The sequence below is a fragment of the Rhineura floridana genome, chromosome 7 (assembly GCF_030035675.1).
Source record: "Rhineura floridana isolate rRhiFlo1 chromosome 7, rRhiFlo1.hap2, whole genome shotgun sequence".
Lineage (NCBI taxonomy): Eukaryota > Metazoa > Chordata > Lepidosauria > Squamata > Rhineuridae > Rhineura > Rhineura floridana.
In genome coordinates, this window is record NC_084486.1 from 68,519,039 (window position 1) to 68,546,760 (window position 27,722).

General features: G+C 40.6%; 1 protein-coding gene across 3 annotated transcripts in view; it reads left to right on the forward strand.

Annotated features, from left to right (window-relative positions):
* Nucleotides 1-27,722, forward strand: part of CACUL1 (CDK2 associated cullin domain 1) — a 90,949-nt gene that overhangs the window by 21,061 nt on the left and 42,166 nt on the right. For 2 of the 3 annotated variants that reach the window (XM_061635863.1, XM_061635862.1), the window contains exon 4: nt 10,106-10,201. The exons of the other annotated variant lie outside the window; for it this stretch is intronic. In XM_061635863.1, the coding sequence (XP_061491847.1) occupies nt 10,106-10,201 (96 nt within the window). The remainder of the gene's footprint in view (nt 1-10,105; nt 10,202-27,722) is intronic. 3 annotated transcript variants of the gene reach the window in all.

The following is a 27,722-nucleotide window of genomic DNA, read 5'->3' on the forward strand; positions in this document are numbered from 1 at the left end:
GCCCCAACCTCCCCCATCCATTTTCCCATACCAACCTCAAAACCCCCTACACCCAAAGTTCTACCTTTACCTTCTTCACATGCTCACTCACTGAAATGTTATCACATATTCCCCACTGCTACCATCTTCCATCATCCAATCACAGCAATGCCAGCCCCAAGCTCCACCTCCACCATTGTATCCCATCCTATAAGCACAGGTTTCGAAGGCTGCATTCCTTTGGAATGCTGAAATAGGGAGCATCACATGAAACTGCATCTAAAAAGCGGCCGCAACAATTCTTGCTTTAAGGAAAAGAGTGGCAGACGCTTCTGTCCTTAAGATTACCTTTGGCGCTTCATTGGATTCCAATCCAATAGGAAATTAAATGGAAAAACTGATGGAAGCACACTGAAACTATGGATGTGCCTTGGTGTAGTCCTTACTGGATTTCTTCCTGACTATTGGAGCCACAACCCCCTACTCTACATGGAAAGAGAGCTTCTTGAAGCACATAACACTAGCCTTCAGGCGTCATGTTGGCTATGCATTGGCAGTGGAACTGGCAGTTACCACAGTTGCTCTAGCAGTCATGGGTGACCAGGTCAGTGCAGAATTAGGCCAGTCTCTGTAGAGATGAATCTTCTCTAAGGATAGAATCGGTCTGAAGCTGGAGGATTGAGAAGAAGCTCATTTCAGGAATTTTTTCCAATATCAAGGGCAATCCTCGACCAAATTGCTGATGGGATCACTTTGCTCCTGCAGAGACTGGAAACAGTGATGCATGGGGTGGTGTCCATCAAGAAATGATTGGTATTGACTCTGTAAAAACTGACCTTCAGCATAGGCTACCTGACACTCAGCCTTGCCTTTTGAGTCAGATAAATCAACTGTTTGAAAACTTCAGTGAGACTGTCCATGTACTGAATGAACCGTACTTTGCAAATGTAAAAATTTGGAGGGATGAATGAAAAATCATCTATCAGTTCTGTGAGCTCGGTTCCCATAGTTATGGGTGTGCTATGGATTCATTCTATGTAGCATTTTGGCTCTCTATGGACACTGGGTTAAATACTACATCTCTTAGTGCTTCTACAGCATGACACATCAGGAAGTGGGGTATGCCAAAGGAAGATTCATATGTGTATATTAGGGTTGCCAGGTCTCTGGTTTTTGCCTGGAGACTCTGGATTTTTGGGGGCCTCTTTGGGTCTCCAGGTAAATCACCTTAATCTCCGGACTCTCAGCTTTAATTTTTTAAAAAATTAAGTTTCCAGGTGGTCTGGTTCACAGGAAATACACCAAAATGTCAGCCCCCCTGCAACTTCTGTGAAATGATCTCTTAGCTGGCTGCTCTAACCCTGCCCTTTCAGGTTTGTAGCCAATAAGTGAAAGTCAGGGTTGTGATTGACAAGGGATTTGTTGACCTGAAGGCAGTAGCTAGAGCTCACTGCAAAGCAAAAAAACTGTTGTTTTTTCTTGCTTACCTGAAAATCTCATGAATAGAGTAAGTATATAGTGTTCAGTCTTTTTCTCTTTTGTGTGCAGGAGTCAAACAAGTTTAAAGTTTCCTGGGCTGTTGAAGAGGGCAGTGTTTTGAAACCCTTCCCAATATGAAGCTTTAATCCAATACTCCTTTACTGGGAGTAAAGCTGCAATGCTAATCCCACATACCCAGAATAAACCCCATTGAATTCAATAGGACTTACTTTTGAGTAGACATGGTTAGAGTTGTGCTGTAATTTAATGGGACTTCTTAGTGAACATAGCAAAGAACTGTGTGTGTTGTAAATCTTTCTCTCCTCCTCCAGTCCTATTTTTTAAAGTAATTAGGGAAGGCTTACTTAGGTATCATTGCTCTTACTATGTAGGAAACTAATACTGATTTTATTTTTATAAAAAATGTTCTGCAGTGATCAACTGGTTTTGACAATAAACAGGGTGTATGCATTTTTACATTTCTAGTGTGTGTGTGTGTGTGTGTGTATATGGAGTCTTTCCAACAACCCTGTGAGGTAGGGTTACCATCTGTTAACCAAAGCAGCTCAGAATAAGAAATAAATCCCTTTAAAATCCAATAACCATAAAAACAAATATAAACAGTGGCAAAATAGTTTAAAGTGGCATGATTCTGAATTTGGGGTTGGGTGAGTGCAGTTCCTTATAACTTGAGGTTGCAATTCTGTGCATGATTCCCTGTTTGAGTAAACCCCTTGAATACATTGGGACTTACTTCTGAGTAAACAAACATTGGATTGCACTATAAATATCTTTACAGGTTGTATAAATAATAAACTTCTTTGACAGTCATGCTTATATAGATATTTCTTTGTATTGTGTCTTGATAAGTATCTGATTTCACACTATGGTTGTACATGATTATTTCCTCTTCATTTTAAGTGTGCCCTTCTTCCTTGGGGTGGTCATAGTTGCCCTCTGTTGTTTTCATCCTGAGCGGCAGATCAGGCTGAGAGATGGTGAGTAGCCCGTGGTCACTCAGTAAAATTTATAGTTTATTTCCATTTTAAAAAACTGATTAAAACAATTTACATGCAGGCAAAGTTTATTAAGCACACTCAACTCGCATTTAAAGCACATTACTTCCCTTAAAGAATCCTGGGAAGTGTAGTTTCCCCCTCACAGTTATAGTTCCTATCACCCTTAACAAACTACAGTTCCCATGATTCTGTGGTGGGATTCATGTACTTCAAATGTATATTGAATGTGCTTTAAATGAATGGTGTGGATCTGCCCTAGATATGATGTGCATTCATTAGTGAAGTGAAAAGAACAATTTTAAAAGATCATTTTTTAAACAGGGGAAGGGCTACAGCTCAGTGGTAGGGCACATGCTTTGCATGCAAAGGTCCAAAATTCAATCTGTGGAAAAGACTATTGCCTGGAATCCTGGAGAGCCAATGCTAGTCCATGTTATCAATACTGAGCTAGATGGTACCAAATGGCCTGACTCGGTATAAGGCAGATTCCTTTGTTCCTAAAAGAGAGACCCAAGGGCCACAGTGACTCCAAAATTTATTTATGTATTTTATTTACAACATTTATATACCGCTTTATTGTAAAAAAAATCTCAAAGTGGTTTACAGAAGGAATTAAAACAATAAAATTAAAAGCAGTTAAAGACAGGTATTTAAAAAGATTCAAAATAATAAAACCAACAATGAGTTAAAAACAGACAGAGAACACAATAGCTTCTATATGCCTGGGTAGGCTTGCCTAAACAAAAATGTTTTTAGTAGGTGCTGAAAAGAGTACAATGAAGGAGTCTGCCTAATGTCAATAGGCAGGGAGTTCCAAAGTGTAGGTGCTGCCACACTAAAGGACTGATTTTTTACAAGAACAGAACAAGTACTATGTGGCACCTGTAACATGGAAAGCACACCTTGAACTTGGCCTGGTAGCAAATCAGCAACCAGTGCAGATTTCAGAGCAGAAATATTACGTGCCGATAGGGTTTCACTCGTGTCAGCAATCATGCCACAGCATTCTGCACTAATAGCCCCTGGGCAGGCAGTGCTGCACAGGAATTTCTGTGACCTTGGCTGCCAGGATTTTTTTAGTTTTGGTTTTTGGTTATGAATCCTGTCTGGTTGTGGGATGCTGAGTTTTCTGCCTTACTCATAGGAATGACTGGGTAACCTCCCTTGTAGACTGTGGGAATGCTGTAGACATAATATACCTCGACTTCAGCAAAGCTTTTGACAAAGTGCCCCATGATATTCTGATTAGCAAGCTAGCTAAATGTGGGCTGGATGGAACAACTATCAGGTAGATCCACAGTTGGTTTAGAATCGTACTCAAAAAGTGCTTATCAACGGTTCCTTCTCAAACTGGGCAGAAGTAACAAGTGGGGTACCATAGGGCTCGGTCCTGGGCCCAGTGGTTTTTCAATATTTTTATTAACGACTTGGATGAGGAGGTACAGAGCATGCTTATCAAATTTGCAGATGATACAAAATTGGGGGCATAGCTAATACCGTGGAAGATAGAAACAAAATTCAAAGGGACCTTGATAGGCTGGAGCATTGGGCTGAAAACAACAGAATGAAATTCAACAAGGATAAATGCAAAGTTCTGTGCTTAGGAAAAAGAAACCAAATGCATAGTTATAAGATGGGGGATACTTGGCTCAGCAGTACTACATGTGAGAAGGATCTTGGAATTGTCATTGATCACAAGCTGAATATGAGCCAACAGTGTGATGAGGCTGCAAAAAAGGCAAATGCTATATTAGGCTGCATTAACAGAAGTATAGTTTCCAAATTGCGTGAAGTATTAGTTCCCCTCTATTCAGCACTGGTTAGGCCTCATCTTGAATACTGCGTCCAGTTCTGGTCTCCACACTTCAAGAAGGATGCAGACAAACTGGAACAGGTTCAGAGGAGGGCAACAAGGATGATCAGGGGACTGGGACAAAGTCCTATGAGGAGAGACTGAAAGAACTGGGCATGTTTAGCGAGGAGAAGAGAAGACTGAGGGGAGATATGATAGCACTGTTCAAGTACATGAAAGGTTGTCACGCAGGAGGGCCGGGATCTCTTCTCAATCGTCCCAGAGTGCAAGACACAGAATAATGGGCTCAAGTTGCAGGAAGCCAGATTTTGACTGGACATCAGGAAAAACGTCCTAACTGTTAGAGCCATACAACAATGGAATCAATTACCTAGAGAGGTAGTGGGCTCTCTGACACTGGAGGCATCCAAGAGGCAGCTGGACAGCCATCTGTTGGGAATGCTTTGATTTGGATTCCTGTATTGAGCAGGGGGTTGGGCTTGATGGCCTTATAGGCCCCTTCCAACTGTACTATTCTATGATTCTGTGAATCTTGTTGTGGCTGGCATGGTATTGCATTTAGGAAATATCACTGTCTTTTGTTTTTCTGTTTGCATTTCATTTACCTTTAACCTCACTCCCTTACATGCATAGAAGCAACAACAGTGGTTCTATGTGCTCATCTCAACCCCCTTAAACCCACTGATGATGCATCTTGTTGTTTGCATGATGGCTTTTTTCTCAACCAATAGTGGTAAAAGAGAATTCACATGTTGGGAAGTGTGGCTGCAGTTGTTGTTCCGAAGCTGCTGCCTGTGAAGGTAGACCAAACCATGTGTTTCTCTCTGTCAATTATTACGCACTGGAATTCGGTTGACTGTCAAAGTGAGTTTATAGCAGCCCACAGGGTAGACAGAAAAGGGTAGAGAATCTTCTTACTCATTTCTCAGACCTCTTTCTGAAGTGAAGAGTCAAATCTGTAAAGAAATTTGAAGCAGCCATGTTAAAAGGTAGGGGCAGGGCATTCCAGGCAGGGGGTTGCCAACCCTGCTTGGATATGAATATTTTTGCAGAGGATCCCTATTTAAGGTTTGCCTACAGCACAATCCAAACCATATCTACTCAGACGTAAGTCCTATAGAGTTTTGTGGGGCTTAGTACCTTTAGTAAGCGTGTTTAGAATTGCAGCCTTCAGGTGCATCCATCCTTACTCCTGAGTGCTTCCATCTATCATCTCCACAACACTAGGCTCCTTTCTTCCTACAATGGCCTTCTGTTGGCTGGTCTGGCCTGAGGGCACTTAAATCCTTCTTTCCAGAAGCAAGTAGGGTAGAGTAAGTGTACCCTACCCAGGCTCCATCTTTTAGCTAAGCTTTCTATCTTAATATCCAATCAAAGAAATGTTTTTGTTTGAATTGTATGCTCCAAGCAACTGTGGCTGATGCTTAATGTATCATGCTTAATGACATCATTTGGGCCCACCCTGTGACATCACTCAGGCCTGCCCTTGAAATATCAGGGTTTAGGATGCTTCTGACCTGGCAATCCTATGAGCGTTTAGAGGAGAAACCACAGCAAGGTCATCTTCTTGACATCCCTCCCTTGATCCTGCATGTTAGTCAATTTCTGGTGTGCCTTCTTATCCTCCTGAGCCAGGCATTCAACTTACAACCCTCTTTGATGCCTTCCTACAAGTCTCCAAGGATCAGTATTGATGGAAATTTCAACCACTACCATAGTAGAGTGACGCTACTTGTGGAGCAAGGCTTTGGGTAGGTGGTGGCCACTTTAAACCTTGCTGGATGTAGAGCAAGATCTTGTTGCTGATGTCATTTTGGTTTGCTGTATCCTCCACAATATTTGCAACACAAGGGCAGATATTTTGCTAGAGGAACGCTGGGCCCAAGTGTGGTGTTCATGGACATAGAACAGGGTCAATTAATCCTTTTTAGTCAATTAATCACTGACAAACGAATGCAGGGCATCTTCAGGTCATAGCCATCAGGAATGCAATATCCCAGTTAATTTGGGACCATTACCTTCACTTTCCCCAAGGTTCAAGTTACTACTGACTTGTGCTGAACACCTTGAAATGGAAATTGACTACCTTCAAGTCACTTCCGACTTATGGTGACCCTATGAATAGGGTTTTCATGGTAAGCGGTATTCAGAGGTGGTTTACCATTGCCTTCCTCTGAGGCCAAGAGGCAGTGACTGGCCCAAGGTCACCCATTGAGCCTCATAGCTGTGTGGGGATTCGAACCCTGTTCTCCCAGGTCGTAGTCCAGCACCTTAACCACTACACCACACTGGCTCTCTACTGAACACCTTAGCGCACACTAATAATAGCTGCTGGATTCAGTCCCCATTCTGACCCTACTTCAGTGTGCCTCTCCCTCACCATATGACTTCTCTGTTTGTATTGAATTACATGAATTGCTGTTTGCTTTTGTTCTTCTAATGTTGTCATCAGTAAAGTGTTTTCATTAATAAAAACCTGTGTCTTCACAGGCAGAAAAGAGTGCAGTTGCAGAGGGAATAGGAGGCGCAGTTTGGCTACCTGGTTGACTTTGAAAGTTCTTGCTGACTAGAATTGTGTACAGGTGGGGTGCTTCATAGGTAATTGATGGGGTGGGGTGGTATGGATTTGGGTGTTCTTCTGTTGGAAGCTAGCAGGGAAATGTTCAGTAACGTTGAGTACTTTGATGTTTAGTGATGGAGATCTTCTGTCCAAGACAGAATTAATGGAGACTGTAGTGTATTTCTCATTCCATGTTGGGGAGAGACAACCACCCAATATGGAAACATGTTTGGTGTGTGTGTTGGTGCATTATAAAACTGTGCCCCATGCTGTTTTTATTTTTTCTTTCCAGAGACTCCATACATTTTTCCAGGAACTCACTTCAGTCAAAGATTGAGCATTGGGTGGGTGGAAATTTATGAAGTGGGAGGCTTTTATCTTTTAGTGAAGAAAACTTCCTTAGGAGAGCAGTGCAGGAAAAGGTTTAGGAGCTTCTTGACTCCAGAGATTGGGTGTTCCATTAATGGAGGAAGGAGGGAAGCTGATATGGCTCAGTTGCTGCGGAAATCAATGTTGAAGAGCTCTGAAGACACTTTCCCATCCCATTTATCCAGGCTATCAGTGGTTACTGGGGCTGGTGACATGCTGACGTAATGCCATTACTAGGATATCAGGTGGGCAGTGAAAACAGGGTGGAGGGAAAACAAACCAATATTTCATGAAACAAGGCATAGTTTATTTGATTGTCTATGGGACAACTTATGGCTTGTTTTTAGTTTGTTTATGGCTTACAAACCATGGCTTAGCATGACGTACAAACCAGGCTTCTGTGTTGTAATGTTGTAGCGAGAGTTTCTTAGTGTAGTGTTTGTAGTAAGGATATGCATGTTTTTAGATGTTTCTGTCGTCCTCTGTATGTAAAAATGGTGCTCTTCCCTCCCCCCATTTTCCTTCTATTCAGAGTGCTACTAATCTTTATATAAAGGAAGTGTTCGATATCGTAACTTATTTTGGATAGTGTTATGTTGCAATGTTTTGCTCCAGTTCCTATAGTTCAAATGGTTGAATGGGTTTTAGTGTTTTCATTTTGAGTTCAGCATTGATCAATTGCATCCTGAAGGGGGTAATTTAAACTTGGATGAGTCTCAAAATAAATGGTAGGACTAGATTTGGCTCCTGACACCTGTGCATAATCACCCATTGTGCCCTAATGCCAGTGCTAGAAATTATGTTTCTGCATAGCAGCTTATAGAAGTGAGCCATAACTTCTTCATAAGTGATTGATCATGCATACGGTGAAATTGCAAACAAACAAATGTGCAGTTCTTAAATACCTTTCCTAGAAAAGAAAGGGAATATAATGGAGAAAAATGAATGTATGTCAATAGGAAAGGATCATCAGCTGAAAAATGTTGTGCTTAAAAAAAAATTGCTGGGAGACACATCTGTGGAAGATAATATGAAAGTTGTTACAGTGTGCATGGAATTTAATAATGCATTTAATTATGCATACTAGGTATCTCTTGAACCTCTTAACAGTTTGCATCAGTTTTTAATTTAGAAGTCTTGGAAAATCACTTTTAATTATATATAAAGGAAGGTTGACAGAAAATACCGTGACAGCCACATTTTTCTTTTGTGCTGAAATACTGTCGGTATTATACATGGTTTTTAGTTTTTGGAAGTATTTTCTACAACATTCAATAGATTTTGGGGGGAGGGGAGGAAGCAAAGGATTCTGGTCTGCACATATGAGATTCAACATTAAACTCTTAACTCTCATTCTGATTTCCAGAGAGGCAGCCGAGTTAGTCTGTTGCAACACTTCCAGTGACTCACTGTGCAGCTTGTTTTTGAAAACATTGTTAATGTTGCTTTATTCAGGAAGCTCTTTAGATAGATAGTTAGTTAGTAATGTGTGTGTGTGTGTGTGTATTTTTAAAGAAAAAAAAACCTATGAAAAATAAGAAAAATAAGCCCTGCTATTAGCTGTGTTCTTTCCTATAGGTCCTCCAGTCTAAGAAAATTGCAGCTTAAGAGCAGCCTGACAACATCTTCAGTTTATGCTGCAATATGGTCTGTCTGTCTAACCTGCAAACATGTGTTGCATACAACTAAATCCTATTCACAGTAGACCCATTGAAAGTAATGATCCTAAGTTATAAACTGATTTTTTTTTACAATCAAGTGGCATATACGTTTTGTTAAATGAACAAGTTAGTCCAATCCACTAACTTCAGTGTATGTACTGAATAGGACTTCACTGAATGCATCCCTCTGTTTTAAGTATTAGATCATGCTGACTGAGCCACAGTTAGGCCAAATAGTAATGTCCTTGCACTTGACAATAGCTCGTGCTAATTCCCTCCATGAGCTCATAACCGACTTGGAATTTGTTCTGCCTGAATTTTGTAGTTATCTGTGTAAGAGAATTACTGAAGGATTTTGATGTGTATTCAGTATATTCATTTGCAAGTAGAAGAGCAAATGAACCTTCTCAGAACATGAATGTTTATATTAAATTGATTCTTTCTGGCTTGAATATTTTGAAGTGTTCCTCTTCAGGAACGGATCCACAAAGACCCAATTATAATTTCTAAAAGTATTTTTAGGTCCGTGTCGGACAGTGATTGTAATATTAGTGCAGAATGGAGTACAGAGTAACGTAGTTCTTTCAACAACACTCTGTTGAAAAACAAGGATACATAACATTCTTTTGCTGGATATAAATATTAATCTAATTGGATGTGTTTTTCAAAATAGTCTGTGTGTATACTTATGTTCTTAATTTATAGATTATTTCAAGAGGAACCCTGGGACATGTTATCGCAGGGTGCAGTGTTCCAGTTCAGTTTTCCAGCCAGTCATGCCCTTTATTCCATACTACCCCCACCCTGCCAAACAGACACTTCGCATTCTGTGGCAAATGAACATGCTTAGTCCTCATTGAGCTGTATTTCAGGTCCTCCTCCTTCCCTACATTTTTATCTGCAAATCTTGAGGATTTGTCCAAGCTTGCTGAGACTTCCCACTTGTGTGTAGATGTTTCCATTTTGGTTACATAGGATGGTATCCAATTAAATCGATACTCTAGCTCAAGTGTTTGAAGTGAGTCTTCCTCCACACTTGCTGTCTTTTTTTTTTAAAAAAAGGAGAAATGAGTAGTGCGTTTAACTATGTTCCTAGATATCCTATTCTTTCTCATTATTTAGTCTTGAGACTTGAGGGTTTTTTTAACCTGCGAGTCCAATCTGGTTACTCCAAGCCAGACATTATTTTCATTTTAATAAGGCAACTATTTTTTCTTTCTTGCAGGCCAGCCCCCCAGATCTCTACATTGAAAAGTTTAACATAGCACTTGGACAGTATATGGGAGCATTACAGAGCATTGTGCCTCTTTTCATATATATGGTAAGTTCCTAGAATAATTTTTTCAAATTGTGCATAATCTGCAAGAAAGGAACCAATTAGGTCCAAAGGACAGCAGTGTTCAGCAACTAGATTCTCATGGGTCATCTGTTGGAAATGAAGTAGGAGGTAATGAGGCCATAATCAGCTGCCAGAGCTACAGTCTTCCTCCCTCTACTGACTTGTTTCATTGCCTTTCTAGCCTCCATTTGAGGAGTCCTGTCTCTAGACAACACTAATTAAAGTCCAGACCATAAGAGGCTCACCTAGTGTGTTCATAGAATCATAGAATAGTAGAGTTGGAAGGGACCTATAAGGCCATCAAGTCCAACCCCCTGCGCAATGCAGGAATCCAAATCAAAGCATTCCTGACAGATGGCTGTCCAGCTGCTTATTGAATGCCTCTAGTGTCAGAGAGCCCACTACCTCCCTAGGTAATTGATTCCATTGTTGTGTGGCTCTAATAGTTAGGACGTTTTTCCTGATGTTCAGTCGAAATCTGGCTTCTGGACGATCGAAAAGAGATCCTGGCCCTCCTGCGTGTGACAACCTTTCATGTTCTTGAAGAATGCTATCATATCTCCCCTCAGTCTTCTCTTTTCCAGGCTAAACATGCCCAGTACTTTCAGTCTCTCCTCATAGGGCTTGGTTTCCAGTCCCCTGATCATCCTTGGTGCCCTCCTCAGAACCTTTTCCAGCTTGTCTGCGTCCTTCTTGAAGTGTAGAGACCAGAGCTGGACGCAGTACACAGGATGAGGCCTAACCGGTGCTGAATAGAGGGGAACTAATACCTCAGACGACTTGGAAACTATACTTTTATTAATGCAGCCTAATACAGCATTTGCCTTCTTTGCAACCACATCGCACTGTTCGCTCATATTCAGCTTGTGATCAACGACAATTCCAAGATCCTTTTCACGTGTAGTATTGCTGAGCCAAGTATCCATTATCTTACAACTGTGCATTTGGTTTCTTTTTCCTAAGTGTAGAACTTTGCATTTATCCCTGTTGAATTTCATTCTGTTGTTTTCAGCCCAATGCTCCAGCCTATCAAGGTCCCTTTGAATTTTGTTTCTGTCTTTCACAGTGTTAGCTGTGCCCCCAATTTTGTATCATCTGCAAATTTGATAAGCAAGCTCTGTACCTCCTCATCCAAGGTGTTAATAAAAATATTGAAGAGCACTGGGCCCAGGACCGAGCCCTGTGGTACCCCACTCATTACTTCTGCCCAGTTTGAAAAGGAACCATTGATAAGCACTCTTTGAGTATGATGCTGGAGCCAACTGTGGATCCACCTGATCATTGTTTCATCCAGCCCACATTTAGCTAGCTTGCTAATCAAAATATCATGGGGCACTTTGTCAAACATTTTGCTGAAATCGAGATATATTATGTCCACAGCATTCCCACAGTCTACAAGGGAGGTTACCCAATCAAAAAATGAAATAAGATTAGTTTAACAGGATTTGTTCTTCATAAATACATCTTGGCTCCTAGTAATCACTACATTGTTTTCAAGGTGCTTACAGGTTTATTTGTTTTATAATCTGCTCCAGAGTTTTTCCAGGGTGTGATGTTAGGCTGGAGTCTGAGCAAGATGGCTACGGGATAAGACGCATAGCAACGAAGCTCCGTGAATATATTTTATCTCATTTTAACTTTACTGCTAGGACTCATAAATGCCAGATTTTCTTTTTATACTACCCCCTAAAAGATACTACTGGCCTTGATGAATGCAGGATTTTTACAATTTATAAACTTTGTACATACCTATTTGAAGGCCATTAGACGCCAGAGACAGTAAATAACGCGGCTATACAAAGCACTTCCCTTCAAACTCTAGTCTTATCATAGAAGGATGGATATTTTCTTTAACCTGGAGCCTTGAAACTCTTGAAATATTTTCATGAAGAGAAGAAAAACTAAATAAGAAAATAAGAAAATAAACAGATAGTGCCAGAAAGAAAGAAAGACCAAACCGTGTGCACTATAGAAAGGAGTTGGGATTAATTGAAATAAAATGGTCTTAACAAGGCAATCTTACAGAGAGCAGGGTATTACCCCCTCTACAGTCATGGATTTACAAGTGAATATAAGTAAAAGTGATATAAGTAAAAAATCTTCAAAGAAAAAACAACCAAAAATAACACAATATTATAAACAGAAAGAGCAAGGAGAATCAACCCACCTGCCAGTGACTGAACTAATTGGATGTAACTTAAAGGAACATGGTACAATAGAAAAATTACCCTCACCCCCAATAAGAGAAAACATCTTACCAAAAGACAGTATAGCCTTTGAACTATTAGGGGAAGGTGAATTAAAAAACTTTCTTCCATCCTTAGATGAAGATGATCTAAATTTAGATACACCTACAAATTTGATCATAAATAATAGTACAAGCAGCTCCATGCCAACATTAGAATCATCCTTCGAGAGAGACCAGCCCCCTTCAAAGGATTTGATTCAACATCCTGGGAATATAGACCAAGGTCCCGAGTACTACAAGAATCTATCTCTGATAACCTCTAGTATTGCAGATCATGAAATCCCTGAAGATAGGACTTCACAACGCAATATGGATGGATCAACAACATCATTCTGGAGATATATGGAGAACATAGAGACGATACCTACCCAAGATAGATATACAATAGAAGAAACATGGACAACAGCAGTTACAGCTTTCCTGGCACAAATCTCCAAATACATTGAAGAATCTGTACCTTTACTCACGCTACTAACAGAAATCATAACGAATACAAAGATTCCTGAAATTAAAGATGATATGAAACCCACCAGGAAAACACAAGCTACACAAACAATGTTAACTGATCCTGCGTTAACGGGAAAAAACGGAATAAAGATGACCCGGAAGATAATAAATAATAAAAAAAGTCAGAAAGCAAAAGCTAACAAAGAAAAGTATCATTCTTCTTTCAACTTTTAGAAACTATTTGCCCTCTTAGACACTCCGCAACAACAGCTGGACAACAAAAAAGAAGAAAAGAAAAAGAAAAAGAGAAGGAGAAAGAAACATAAAAAATGTAAGAACGGATTTAACAAGAAACAAAACCTACCTTCACCATTACCCTCACTGAGTCGGCCCCTAGAACAAAACATATCTTCATCTTTACCTTCAATGAGCCAGCTTCGGGAAGATGAGGACTTGAGAGAGATGATGGATGATGTGATCGACAGTGGGAATGGCTGGCTGATTATGACGGAGTCTGTTGGGGAGAGGATGTGCTATACTCCAGAGATCCTACCCGGTGATGGGTCCCCCCTGCTGAGGGCTTCGAGTAAATGTCGAGGAGGGGATGTCTTAAGAGAGACGATGGAGGACGTGGCTGACGAAGAGTGCGATCGGACTATTATATCAGAGTCTGCCAAAGAAGAGACGTGCTTCAATTTAGATTCATTGTCTAATAATGAACCAAATCTAGCAGAATATAAATGGAATTTAACCTTAAATGATCATAAATTGGTGTTTATCAACTACCCAAAACCGAGAGGCATGCTAAATCCCCATCAACGTAAATTACACTGCTGGAACATTATAGAAGCCACGGAAACTGGTTTGATAAATATAGATAGGATTTTATCAATCCAATATTTATTTTTTAATTATAAAAAAGCAAGAGCAATAGTCACTTTTAAAGATCATGATACTGTGAAACTCATATATAATAAAAGGTCAATATTCGAATATCAGAACATCCAAATATCGAGATTATTTGAAAATACTGCTCCCCCGTTGAACTTTAATATATTTAAATCTACTAAACAAACAACTACCTATCAAAAAATTATAAAGAGAAATTTAGTCCCTAAACTAACAACAAAAACATCTCCTCCAGAAAAGTCTATAATTCACCTGCAGGATACATCTGACCAACCTAATATCATAGAGAACTGTCCATCTCCGACCATTTTTCCAGAAGAATTGATGCTTATAGGCTTATGTAATGGAGTCAATATATCTGAGCGGCTAAATATTATCACTCGATTGAGAACGCTTCTATCAATTGTCGAAAGAGATATGAAAGGAAATATATCAAGTAACAAAGATGAAGAACTAAAAGAGTCCCTTTTAAATCTGAATACAGTTGCGGAACCTGTCGAACATAACTTAGAACCAATACATTTGGATTATACAGAGACGAACTCCATTATATCGTTAACTAATCCTACCACAAGGGACCAAAATCAAGAATATAGTAAAACTACATGCCCATCCTCTTGACTGAATAGATATTCTCTATCGGATGACCTTAAAATAATATCTTGGAACATTGCAGGTTGGCAAGCCAAAGCAAATGATGAAAATCTAAAGCTGTTCTTATTATCCCATGACATTATCCTATTCCAAGAAACCTGGTTAAAAGAAAACCTATATATCAATGGTTATACTACTTTTGAGATCCCAGCCACTCCTAGTTCTTTGGGAGGGAGACCTAAGGGAGGGATAGCAGTATTAATTTCAACATCGCTAACTGTTAAATTAAAACAATTAAATTACCTTAATGACATAGCAGTTGCTATAATACTAGAATTCTCCTATATATCAATTATTTTGATTAATGTCTATATTAGATTAATGTCTATATTAGCCCTGGCCGGGCTAAAGATTTTGTTATTAATAGTTTTAACCTCCTAGAAAAATATCTTACTGATTTGGCAATTAAATATCCAGCATTCCCGGTCCTGTTAATGGGAGATTTTAATGCCAGAATGGGCAGTTCTGATGTTGCATTGTATTCTAAGTACTCTCAACAATATTTAATCCCTGATGAGCTACCGATATTCCCTACGAGAGCCTCAAAAGACCCTGGAATAAATTATGCAGGACTTTTGCTATTGAAATTAACACAAAAAATGAATATGACTCTGATGAATGGCCGTTGCCAGGGGGATATAGAGGGAGAAATTACTTATGTCTCATATTCAGGAACATCTCTTATAGACCTAAGTTTTATTTCAAATGAACTTTTTCTTTCAGTGTCAAATTTTACAGTTATTAGACGTATAGAAAGTGATCACTTTCCACTTGTTTTAACAATAAATGTTAATAAAGAACATATCCATTTAGTTAAAGACTCCTTCCCCGATGAGAATATAGAGGTAGATGCCAAGAGAGTTAGATGGATCCCCAGAATAGCTGACCAAACTACAAATATACTTAACTCCCCAGAGATGTTGATGATTAAACAAAAAATAATAACTAAATTAGAAGTAAATGAGACAGTGAATCAATTCCAAAAAATAATGGAGATATTAAAGAAATTCTTGTCAAAACAAACTCTAGAAAATTCAAAGGGTAAAGTCAATAGAAGGAAAACTTGGTTTGACCAGGACTGTATCCAACTAAAAAAACAACTTCGTGAAATATATAAAACTTATATTAGGACAGGCCTACAGGATGATCTACAAAGATATGCAATAGTCAAGAAAAAATACAAGCAATTAATTAAGATGAATAAACGAAAAGAAAGATCGGAAATATGGATACGATTGCTGGAAGCTTCTAAATTAAGAAACCCAAATATATTTTGGAAAATGATCACACATTACTGGCCAAGACCTCATCTGCACTCTAATTGTAATATCTTGGCTAAAGACTGGGAAAAACACTTTGAAATTTTATATAGTAATACAGGGAAAGAGGACATATATGAATATGCATTATTGAATGATTTCCAAACATGGGCATCTGTATCTGAAGAAGAAATTATAGGATTGATTAAGAACTTAAAGTCTAACAAAGCCCCTGGTCTTGATAACATCCCTTCTGAAGTCTTTAAAAATAATGTTAATTGGTGAGCTCCAATTTTGGCGACATTATTTTCACATATTGATAATACTATGATTATACCTGATGATTGGGGCATGGCGACAGTAGTACCTATTTTTAAGAAGGGTTTAAGGACAGATCCAGCAAACTATCGACCAATCAGCTTGTGCCTGCAGGAAGAAGGAGAACATCGCCACCCAGGGAAGGAGAGCCTGCTGTTGCTGCTGCTGTTGGAACACCACCTCCACCACCCTTCCCAGTGGGACTGCTGCCTGGCAGACGTGCCTCCTGCAGGACCAGGTCCCAGGTACCCAGCCAGCTGTGACTAATTTCCATCACCTGTCCCTCTTTGGAGGGATATATAAGCCGGCTGGCTGAGGTGGCCTGGGAGACCCAGTGCCTGCAGGAAGAAGGAGAACATCGCCACCCAGGGAAGGAGAGCCTGCTGTTGCTGCTGCTGCTGCTGCTGCTGCTGCTGCTGTTGCTGCTGCTGTTGCTGTTGCTGCTGCTGTTGCTGTTGCTGCTGCTGTTGCTGTTGCTGCTGTTGCTGCTGCTGCTGTTGCTGCTGCTGCTGCTGCTGCTGCTGCTGCTGCTGCTGCTGCTGTTGCTGCTGCTGTTGCTGCTGCTGTTGCTGCTGCTGTTGCTGCTGCTGTTGCTGCTGCTGTTGGAACACCACCTCCACCACCCTTCCCAGTGGGACTGCTGCCTGGCAGATGTGCCTCCTGCAGGACCAGGTCCCAGGTACCCAGCCAGCTGTGACTAATTTCCATCACCTGTCCCTCTTTGGAGGGATACATAAGCCGGCTGGCTGAGGTGGCCTGGGTTTTTGTCTTTTGTTTTGTTTTTTGTTTTTGTTTGTTTTTTCTTTTGGGTTCCATTGGTTTTAGCTATGGGTGGGTTCGGTTTCGTTTTATATTGTAGTTCTTGGGTTTTTATGTAGTTTGTATGTTGTATTTTACTTTATCTTGTACGCCGCCTAGAGTGGCCGCCTGTGCGGCCAGATAGGCGGCCTAGAAATAAAATTTATTATTATTATTATTTATTATTATTAAATGTTATAAGTAAGTTATATTCTGCCCATCTATTTAACAAGCTGAGTAATTGGGTTGAACAATCAGATGTAATAATTCTAGAACAAGCTGGCTTCTGTCTAAATCGTTCAACAATAGAACATATAATAGTTTTGCAGCATATTATCGATAAATATACTCTTAGAAAAGGAGGCTTTTTCTATGTGGCTTATATCGACCTGAAAGCAGCATTTGATTCGATCTCAAGATCAAGATTATGGTCGAAACTATACCATCTAGGAGTTGATAGGTGCCTATTAACCTTGCTGCAAGGCTTATATAAAAATACTGAATTAAGAGTTAGATGTAATATTCAGGGATATCTAACTAACCCGATAAAAACGCAAAAAGGGGTCAGACAAGGATGTGTTCTATCACCCTTACTTTTTAATTTATATATTAATGATATTATTAAAAAGCTAAATCATTGCGCTATACACTCCCCTCTGCTAGCTAATATCCCAAGAAATGCCCTCTTATATGCTGACGATATTGCTCTACTATCAAAGACCTCGATAGGGCTGAAGAAACTACTAAGAGGAACAGCTCAATATTGTCAAACTGAAGGTCTAGAAATAAATTACCAAAAGACCAAGGTATTAGTATTTAGCAAAAAACGATTGAAACATACCTGGATACTAAACGGAAGCACTATTGAACAGGTGAATTCATTTAAATATTTAGGATTCACCTTCCAAGCGACAGGCAGCCATAGCCATCATATCAAATCAACTATATTAAATGCTAAGAGAACATCTAAAGCCTTGATAACTTTCTACTACACCAATGGAGGACAATTAATTATCCCTGCCTTGAAAGTATTTAAAGCCAAAATAATCCCACAGCTCATGTATGGTATGCAAGCGACAACAAGGGACAAATTTCCAGAGATAGAAGTGTTACAAACCTCCTTTATACGGTCCATTATGGCATTACCTACATGTGTCCGTAATAGCCTTATACGACTAGAAATTGGAGTACAATCCATAGAATCAATTATTTGGATATTGAGGATTAATTATTGGCTAAAATTATATTTTGAACCTCAAGGTTTAGCACCTCACATTCTTGAGGATAACTTTAAGTCAATATGGAACACTATAATTATAGATAAACTTCAACATCTTGGCTTTACCATGCAAATAATAAGACAGATGGGATACGAGTCGGCAAGGATAAATATCAGACAACGTATCAGAGATATCGACTTACAAACTCGTCAAGAAATGGCGAAGAAATATAGATATAATGCCAGTCCATACCTTCTGATGCCTTACCTAACTAATTTTAATATACCCAAATATAGAAAAGCATTTACCTGGATTAGATGTGATGTCCTCCCTTCAGCGGTACTGGAGGGTCGATATAATAAGACTCCATATATTGATCGCCTTTGCCCCTGTGAAAGAAGAGAAATTGAAACGAATGTCCATGTTTTATTATACTGTCCTCTATATGATCAACCCAGATCGCACGTTATTACACCGCTTTTAGACAACCAAATTTTAAATTCTGATGTTGCACAAATAGATTATTTACTGTCTGACCATAAGAAAGAAATTACATGGGAGGTAGCAAAATTTGCTGTAATAGCAATATTAAAAAGGAAAGAGTCTTTATAGAGTTTTAATTTTTAATATTATGAGGATACGATATAATACTTTTAAATTAAAATACGATTAGATTCGGAATTGTAAACTGAAATGTTATAAATGTTTTTATATTTTGTATGGATCCTTGTGATCGTTAATAAAGTTACTTACTTACTTGATGTTAGGCTGACTGACCTGTAGTTCCCCGGTTCCTCCTTTTTGCTCTTTTTGAAGATAGGGACAGCAATAGCTCTCCTCCAGTCATCCAGCACTTCACCAGTTCTGCATGATTTCACAAAGATAATAGACAGCAGTTCTGAGAGTTCTTCAGCCAGTTCCTTCAATACTCTAGGATGCGGTTTATCGGGCACTGCTGATTTGAACTCATTCAGAGTGATTAGGTATTCCTTGACCGTTTGTCTATCAGTCTCAAGCTCCCATCCTGTCTCTTCTACTTCATGTTTCCCCAGAGGGTCATAGACCCTTTTTTGGGAGAAGACTGAGCCAAAGTAGGAATTGATTACCTCTGCCTTTTCTTTGTCATCTGTTATCATTTTGTCATCCTCATTGAGTAGCTGTGCCACCATTTCTGTTCTCTGTCTTTTACTATGGACATACCTGAAGAAAGCTTTTACGTTGCTTTTAGCATCTCTCGCTAACTTCAGCTCATTCTTAGCTTTAACCTTACTGACACCATCTTGGCAATTCTATGATACCTGCCTGTACTCTTCCTTTGTGGCCTGGCCTTCTTTCCACTTCCTGTATGTGTCCTTTTTTGTTTTCAGGTCGTCTAAGCTTTTTTGTGAAGCCGCATTGGCTTCTTCTGTTTCCCCCCTTTTTTCCTTGTTGGAATTGCTTGCCTTTGCGCTTTTAGAACTTCCTTTTGTAGAAACTCCCACTCATCTTGGACTCCTTTTGTCATTAGGGTGGCTTGCCATGGAACTGTACTTACAATTGTTCTGAGTTTATTAAAATCAGCTTTCCTGAAGTCCAGTGTGCGTGTATGGCTACTCTCAGCTTTTGCTTCTGTTAAAATCAAGAATTCAAGTATGGTGTGATCACTTTCCCCCAGAGTTCCCGTAACTGCAACTACATCCACCAAATCATCTCTATTGGTTAGAATCAAGTCCAGGATAGCTGATCCTCTGGTTGCTTCCTCCACTTTCTGTAGAAGAAAGTTATCTCCAACACAAGTCAGACATTTCTTGGAGGGGTAGTGTGTGGCAAAAGTTGTCTCCCAACAGATATCGGGATAATTGAAATCCCCCATTACTACTACATCATGCCTCCTCGAAACACTGGCAATTTGCTTTTCAAAAGTTACATTCTCACCTCCTTCATTGGGTGGTCGGTAGTAGACTCCAAGTACCACATTCCTTTTATTACTTGTCCAGATACTCTTGGTGGACCTACCAAGCTCATCTTCCTGTATTTCTGTGCAGGGATATATATTTTTAACATATAGCACAACTCCACCTCCCTTTTTATTCCTTCTGTTCTTTTTGAACAAGTTATATCCTTCAATTGCTGTATTCCAGTCATGGGAGTCATCCCACCAAGTTTCAGTTTTACCTAAGAAGTCATAATCACCCTCCTGTATTAAGAGTTCAAGTTCATCCTGCTTGTTTCCCATGCTTAGTATACAGACATCAAAGACCATGTGATTTGTGGCTTGGCTTCCTTACTACATTTTTCTGAGGACTGTTAGTGGTCCCTATTAGAGCTGATCTCTGTGTTCCCATTACTCTGCACAAGCCTTCATCAGTCATTACCACCAAGTTTACATCTCCCTCCCCCTTAGGATTCAGTTTAAAGCCCTCCTGATGAACTTCTCCATGCTGTGGCCAAGCACATTCTTCCCAGTTCTTGTGAGATGTAACCCATCACTTGCCAGCAGTCCATTCTCCAGGAAGCATAGCCCGTGGTCCCAGAATCCAAATCTCTCACGTCGGCACCACCTTTGTAGCCATTCATTCACATGGAGTATTTTTCTTTCCCTTTCTACTGCTCTTCTAAGTACTCGAAGGATGGATGAAAAAACTATCTGGGCCCCAAAGTCCTTGAGTTTCCTTCCCAGAGCTTCAAAGTCTGATGCGATTTCTTCATAGCTCCATTTGGCAGTATTATTTGTTCCCACATGGATGAGGAGAAAGGGATACCTGTCGGTGGGCTTGATGAGTGATGGCAACCCTTCCATCACATCTCTGATCCGTCCTCCTGGTAGACAGCATACCTGGTGAGTCCACAGATCTTCTCGGCATACTTGAGTTTCGATCCCACACAGCAGGGAGTCTCCCACTATTAGTACTCTTATCTTCTTGTTGTGGGGCATGGTTTCATTGGCCCTGCTTGATTGAGCTTCAGCCTCTTGTTTGTTGTTGCATGGGGTCTCCTGCAATTCTTCCACCACAGGCTGTTCTCCAGTCTCATCCTCGAGTGGTTGAAAGCGGTTCCATAGTTCCACTGGTGAAGGGTGTCTTCTAGCTCTTCTGCTCCTGTCACTCTTTCCCACAGAGTTTCCTCTACTTTGTTGTTCTTCTCCAAAGCAATCTCCTCTTCTGCTACCACATGCTGTTGTTCTTCCACCTCCACTTCTCTGTGCTGCTGTTGTTCCAGCATTCTGTCTAAGAACTCTTCATCTTCTCTTATAGTCCTCAGTGTGGCCACCCGCCGTTCCAGGCCTCTCACTTTTGCTTCCAACAGTGCCACAAGCTTGCACTTGTTGCATGTGTACGCCATGTTGTTCTCAGGCAAGAAAACAAACATGGCACACACCTTGCAGGTCACAACCACTGGAGTATCCTTCCTGTTCATACTCTCTTCTGCCTTTTGTTTCTTTCTAATTACATGTTTTGGAGTGGTCTGTGCTTTGTCCTGTCCTACTTCAGAGTAAACTTGAGAGTCCCACTGGTATGTGGTGCTTTGTACAAGAAGAATTAGTAAATTTGGGGGGGGGGACTTCCCCCTTGACCTCCCCTGTGGAACTCCTTTGTCAAACTCCTGTTTGCTCGCTCTCTGAAAGCTGGCTTGCTTATATCTCCTCTCCTGTGGACCAGGTGAGACAGCTTCCTCTGCTCTGCTCAGTTAGGAGTCAGGAAACATAATCAGTGTTGATAGAATCAGTAGCTCAGCAGTGTTGAGCTACTGCTGTGCTGCACTCTTCTGTCTATGCTCCTGTGCTTCTGGTATTTTTTGCTTTGTCTCCTAAGTCAGATCCCCCTAGTTGCCTGAGCTAGTGTGGCCAGTCTTCAATCTGGTCTTCACAGTTCTGTTTAAATAGCTACCTCCATCTTCTGAAGACTGTTGCTGAATTGGGCACCAGTAATCCACTGGCCTAGTTCTGCCCTTGAGACTATCAGTTTATTACTATTATGTGTGCCCCATGTTGGAATTCTGCTTTTACAGGCTGAATGTGGTTGGTGGTAATATCTAGAACAGGGGTGGGGAACCTCCAGCTTGTGGGCTGAACTTCTCTCTGGCCCTTGATACACTCCTCAGGCCGCATCCCTTTTTGGTCTTGAACTTTCATAATACTACCTCTTTGCTTGGAGCAAGGGTGGAAAGTGGATGGTATAAACTTCTAGCTTTTGCACGGTTGGAATGTAGTGTACTTTACAAAGATAAGAGTCACCTCTGTTGTCTGGGCTAGTTTTACCTCAGGCCCCACTAACCATTAGCATGTGGTTCCTGGAAGGCAGGTAATAAGAAAACACAGCCCTCAGACTGAAGAATAGAAATGGGTGTTTAATGCGGCAGCAAAAAGTCTTCACTGCAAGCCGGTTCTGTTTGTTAGAGTGTCGAAAAAGAAACCCTGTGTGACTATTACATGAAGAGTTTTACTGTTAAACTTCATTTGTTTTGACATGTTATTAAGGTGATTATTGCATGAATACTTGATGTGTGCTGTGTATTCGGGGGGAAATGCTAGAATGAAAGGGAGAATGATACACAAACATTTCTGCCCAATAAGCTTTACCTTGCTGAAGCTTCACTAGCTAAGTGTCAAAAGGCTGAGAGACACCTGGTAGTAGAGGCCTCGTTCTCACTGAAGTAGTAAATTCTTTTTGACTTTGTACCACTCTAGAATGCAGTTGAGGGATCGCGTGATCGAATGGTAGTTATTTTTTGCAGGAAAATACTTCCTGTTCATGGAAAACTATCACATCAAGGAGAAGGCTGGGCTACAAAACTCTTCTCCCTGATATATTAGTTTTCTATATGCAATGACTTAAAACAATTCTCCATACAACCTTATGATATTAGATACTCTCATATCTGGTATAAGCCAAATGCAAGGTTCTTTCTCTGAAACTGGTGACTTTATAATTTTGGTTGTGATGCATTATTATTATTATTATTATTATTATTATTATTATCATTATTTATACCCTGCCTTTTGGCCAAAGGCCCTCAAGGCGGCTTACAAAGAAAAATAAACACAAATATAAAAATACATCAATAAAAGCAATACAATTTACAAAAATTAAACTAAATAACAAATAACATTATTAAGAAAAAAAATGTCCTTTTTGTTCTCTGCAAACCTCACAAGGGTCTGCCCTATCCTTTTGACCCTCCAGCAAGAGTCTGTTGCCACTTTTCAAAGTGGGTGAAGTTGACTTGGTATTTGGACTTCTTGGTCATGGAGCACTTACTTGCCTAGGATGTATTTCACATTGTTGTGCACTGTGTTGTTGTCACGCCCTTGGTATGGCTGGATATGAAACGCGACCTTGATAGCATATCTCTTTGCTCCCGGCTCGCTCCTCGGCGGTGGTGGCGGCGGCTGCTGCGGCTTCCCCTCCGGCTCCGGCTCCTCCTCCCCCTCCCCCCACCCCAGCAGCGGCGGCTTGTGATCAGATAGGGGTAGATTGTTTTCTAAATTTATTTTTTCTGTGTGTGCACAGTATTGTGGTTAATGTGGGGCGTTTTGCGTGTTAATTTAAACTGTATAAGTTATCATGTTGGTAGTAACTAAAAGTGAAGCAGAATCATTTAAAAATGATACTGTCATCTTTCTTCATAGACCTCAGCTCAAATTTTTGATCTTGTTCCTGCCCTGAAAACATAATTCGTGAATAATAAGCTAAACACATGAAGTGTAAGGCTGTGCACCGGATTTGGCCAAAGCCCAAATTCATAGAATCATTGAATAGTAGAGTTGGAAGGGGCTTGAGTTCAACCCCCTGCTCAATATGGGAATCCAAGTTAAACATACCCAACAATGGCTGTCCAGCTGCCTCTTGAAGGCCTCCAGTGTTGGAGAGCCCACCACCTCCCTAGGTAATTGGTTCCATTGTCGTATGGCTCTAACAGGAAGTTTTTCCTGATGTTCAGCTGAAATCTGGCTTCCTGTAACTTGATCCCATTATTTCATGTCCTGCACTGTGGGACTATCGAGAAGAGATCATGGCTCTCCTCTGTGTGACAACCTTTCCAGTACTTGAAAAGTGCTGTCATTTCTCCCCTTGGTTTTCTTTTCTCAAGGCTAAACATGCTCAGTTCTTTTAGTCTTTCCTCATAGGACTTTGTTTCCAGTCCCCTGATCATCCTTGTTGCCCTCCTCTGAACCCATTCCAGTTTGTCTGCATCCTTCTTAAAGTGCCATTTTTAGTGGCTACATGGTGGCGCAGCTCTGGATCTTTCTGGGTCAGGTGCCGCCCTTTCCAGAGCAACCTGTAGAAATGGGGTGATCCACATTTCTTGTGGCCAATCTGTCTCAAAATTGAAGCAAACTCCAACAGATACCATATATGAAAAAAGCTAAGGTGCTGGGGGGGGGCATAGGTGGTTAGCTGCAGTTTATTATTGACATCACTTCTAATCCAGGGCTAAAATGGCAGGATGGGGAGGTTGCGTTTGCGTGCTTAATTGTTATTGTCTGCCTGTTCTAGAAATCCAGGACAAAATGCCACTGTCAGGGAATGGTGAGGAGGGCTTTGCTCTCTTGCTTCCAGTCCAAGACTAAAGTCTCATGCAACATCTTCCCAATCCTGCTGCTTGTGGGGGGGCACTGAAGTAATAAAAACACAGATGTTCCCCCCCACTGGATCATTCTTCCAGTAGCTTTTGAAAGGCTTGGTGGGGTGGTCATGTGATTTATATTTTTCTTTGCTCAGCTTCTCAGCTTGTTCTAGCCTTTGTTTTTCTTCCATCCTTTCTTTCCCCAATCAATCATTATTTTCCATCCTCCTTATTTTAAATAATGATATAATAATTGTTAGTTTTACATCTTAATTATTTTATTAGATAGTTAATTTAAGCAGGGTCACGTTCTCACTCACCACCACCCCACTCCAATTTTGGTGCTGGACTGAATCAGGTCTCATCGAGATCCATGAGTCAGGCCTACGAATCAGATGGAGGGGGACGTAATCTGTGCACAGCTCTAATGAAGTGAGTGATTTCTGTACAGGTTCACTACTTCCTGCTTCAGCTTTAAATTCTCTTTGAGATTTGTGAGCCTGTCTTTCTACCCTATGGTGATACATATGCTGAGCACTTGCATTACATTCCCATTTCTGGGTCTCAAAAGCAATTGGAGAGAAGAAGTAGCTGGACCTGGAAAAAATGTGACAGCAATATCTTCTCTGAGGTCCAGGCAAGCTACCCAGTGCATTCTGGGATGTTGTCACATGCAATTCTCAAGAGCAAATTGGAATAAGAATGGTATCTTCATAGGTCTGAAAAAATACCAAGAATTGGAGGGGGCAGGTAGAATTACCTAAACTCCAGTAGCATCTTGCTAGAACTTTGCCCTGATATGGCTCCTATTGGCTGTATCCTTAAGTGCAGGGCTTGTTTACATAATGAGGGGCTTCTTTTCTCTAACTCTGTAACTCGTTCTAAACCTAAATTTGAAAAGACAGGACAGTGATGGAACAGTGCTTGCTTTTTTCTTCACAGTAATTACCCTCGTAAATGTTTCTAATGATTTCAGAGACAGCCTCTAATGCAGGTGGATGTGATTATAGGCTGTATCTTGACAAATTTGCATGAAGAGAGCTCATTAGTTGACTACTATTAGAAATGTAATGATAACTGTTACACATGCCTGTCATGTAGATGACTTGTGTGCTGCTTTTGACAGCTGTGGCCCTGCTCTGTGTCCTGTCACCTTTGGAGCCATGTTTGGCTAGCACACAAGAGCAGTCTTCTGGGTAGTGGCACCCAGATTGTGGAGCTCCCTCCCCAAAGAGGTTTGGTTGACCCCCACCCCCAAGCGAGTTTTAGGAGATAGGCAAGTTGCAACAATGTATTTTTCTATGCCTTTGATCTGTTAACTTCCTCATGGGGCAATGATTGCTTAAAATGAATCATTTGTTTTATCTGTGCACCCCCCAACTGTTGTTTTATTTATTTGGTACATTGTATTTATCCATGCTGCATTTTTAATCTGGAAGCTACCTTGGGGATCCTTTTGTAGGTTGAAAAGCAGGTAGAAAAGTTATTAAAACAAATACAGGTGTCAGTTTAGAAATTCCAGCTTGTGCAAAATGTAGTTGCCTGCTTCCTAGTAGGTTTGTTCAGGAGAGGTCCTATCACTCTAGTACTAGCTCATTGCATTGGCTTCTGATTTTGTTTCTGGGCCAGTAGAAGATGCTGCTGTTACCTGCTGCCACCTGTGCTTCCTTGCAGTCTGAGATTGGCAAATGAAAAACTGCTCTGTGTCCTATTATTTAAAGTAAAGGTGTCCCCGCACTTATAGTGCGAGTCGTTTCCGACTCTTGCGACATTTACTAGGCAGGCTGTATATATGGGGTGGGATTGCCAGTTCCTTCCCTGGCCTTTCTTTACCCCCCCCCCCAGCATATGCCGGGTACTCATTTTACCGACCACGGATGGATGCAAGGCTGAGTGGACCTTGACCCCTTTTACCGGAGATTCAACTTCCTCCTTCCATTGGAATCGAACTCCGGCGGTGAGCAGAGCTTCAGCTGCGTTATGGCCACTTACCACTCTGCGCCACGGAGGGTCTTGTCCTATCATTTATTATAGTGAAATCTACAGGGGCATGGGGCCAGACACGTTCAGTTCATCTGCCCTTTGGAATTAATTGCCTAGGACCTAGGTAACTGGTTGGCCCCCTTTTCAGATGTATATATTTTCAAAGCCTTTTACTGTTTGGTGTTGACTTACTCATTTAAAAAAAAAAATCAACATGTCAGCAGCCAATTTACTCTCCAGTATTTTTAAAAAATGTTTTCATCTACTGTATATTGATTGACATTTTTATTTCTATGTCTCTTTGACTACTTACATAAGTTAAGAAAGCAACTCAAACACATTATAAATGAACTCTGATGATGGGGAAGGTGTCTTATGTCGGTATTGCTGCAGTGCTGTTGTATATGAAGGTAGGAGCACGTCTTTCTGACAAAACTGGTGGGGAGCACAATTGTTTGCTAAAGGTTATTGGGCATCAACAGTTGCACCAACAAAATGGCCAAAAGACCTTTTTGCTGTCTCCCCCCTCCCCATTTCTTTTGGACCCTTTATTTAAAAGTTTTTTTTTTTTAAGTGGGATTTACTTCCAGGGACCTTTGTTGAGAGGAGTTAGAGCAGGGCTGGGGAACCTGTGGCTCTCCAGGTGATGTTTAGCTTAAACTGTCATCAGCCCCAGGCAGCATGGACAGTGGTTAGGGATGATGGGAACTGTGATCATCTGGAAGGAATATATCTTATGCAAATGCTATTCCTTCTCAACATCTTAACTGAATATTATTGCAAGTAATGGAATCACTTATAGGAGTTTTATTTAAAACATTCATATGCCGAAGTAACTTGCATAGATTAACATCTCTAAAACATATTAAAATAAGAAGCTAAAACCTTGGGCAATAACTTAAACTAAATACAGCCTACAGCCAGACAAGAACCAAATCGAGAAGACTTGGTCAAAGGCTCACTGAAATAAAAAGGTCTTGCAGCCTTTTTGAAATGTAGAAAGAGATGAATACCCACTAACTTCAATGGGCAGCTCACTCCACAGCTGCAATAAATGCAGTGCTCCTAGTGCTCTAATCATTTATTTAAAAATGACTTAAGTCTTTTTACATCTTTAAACA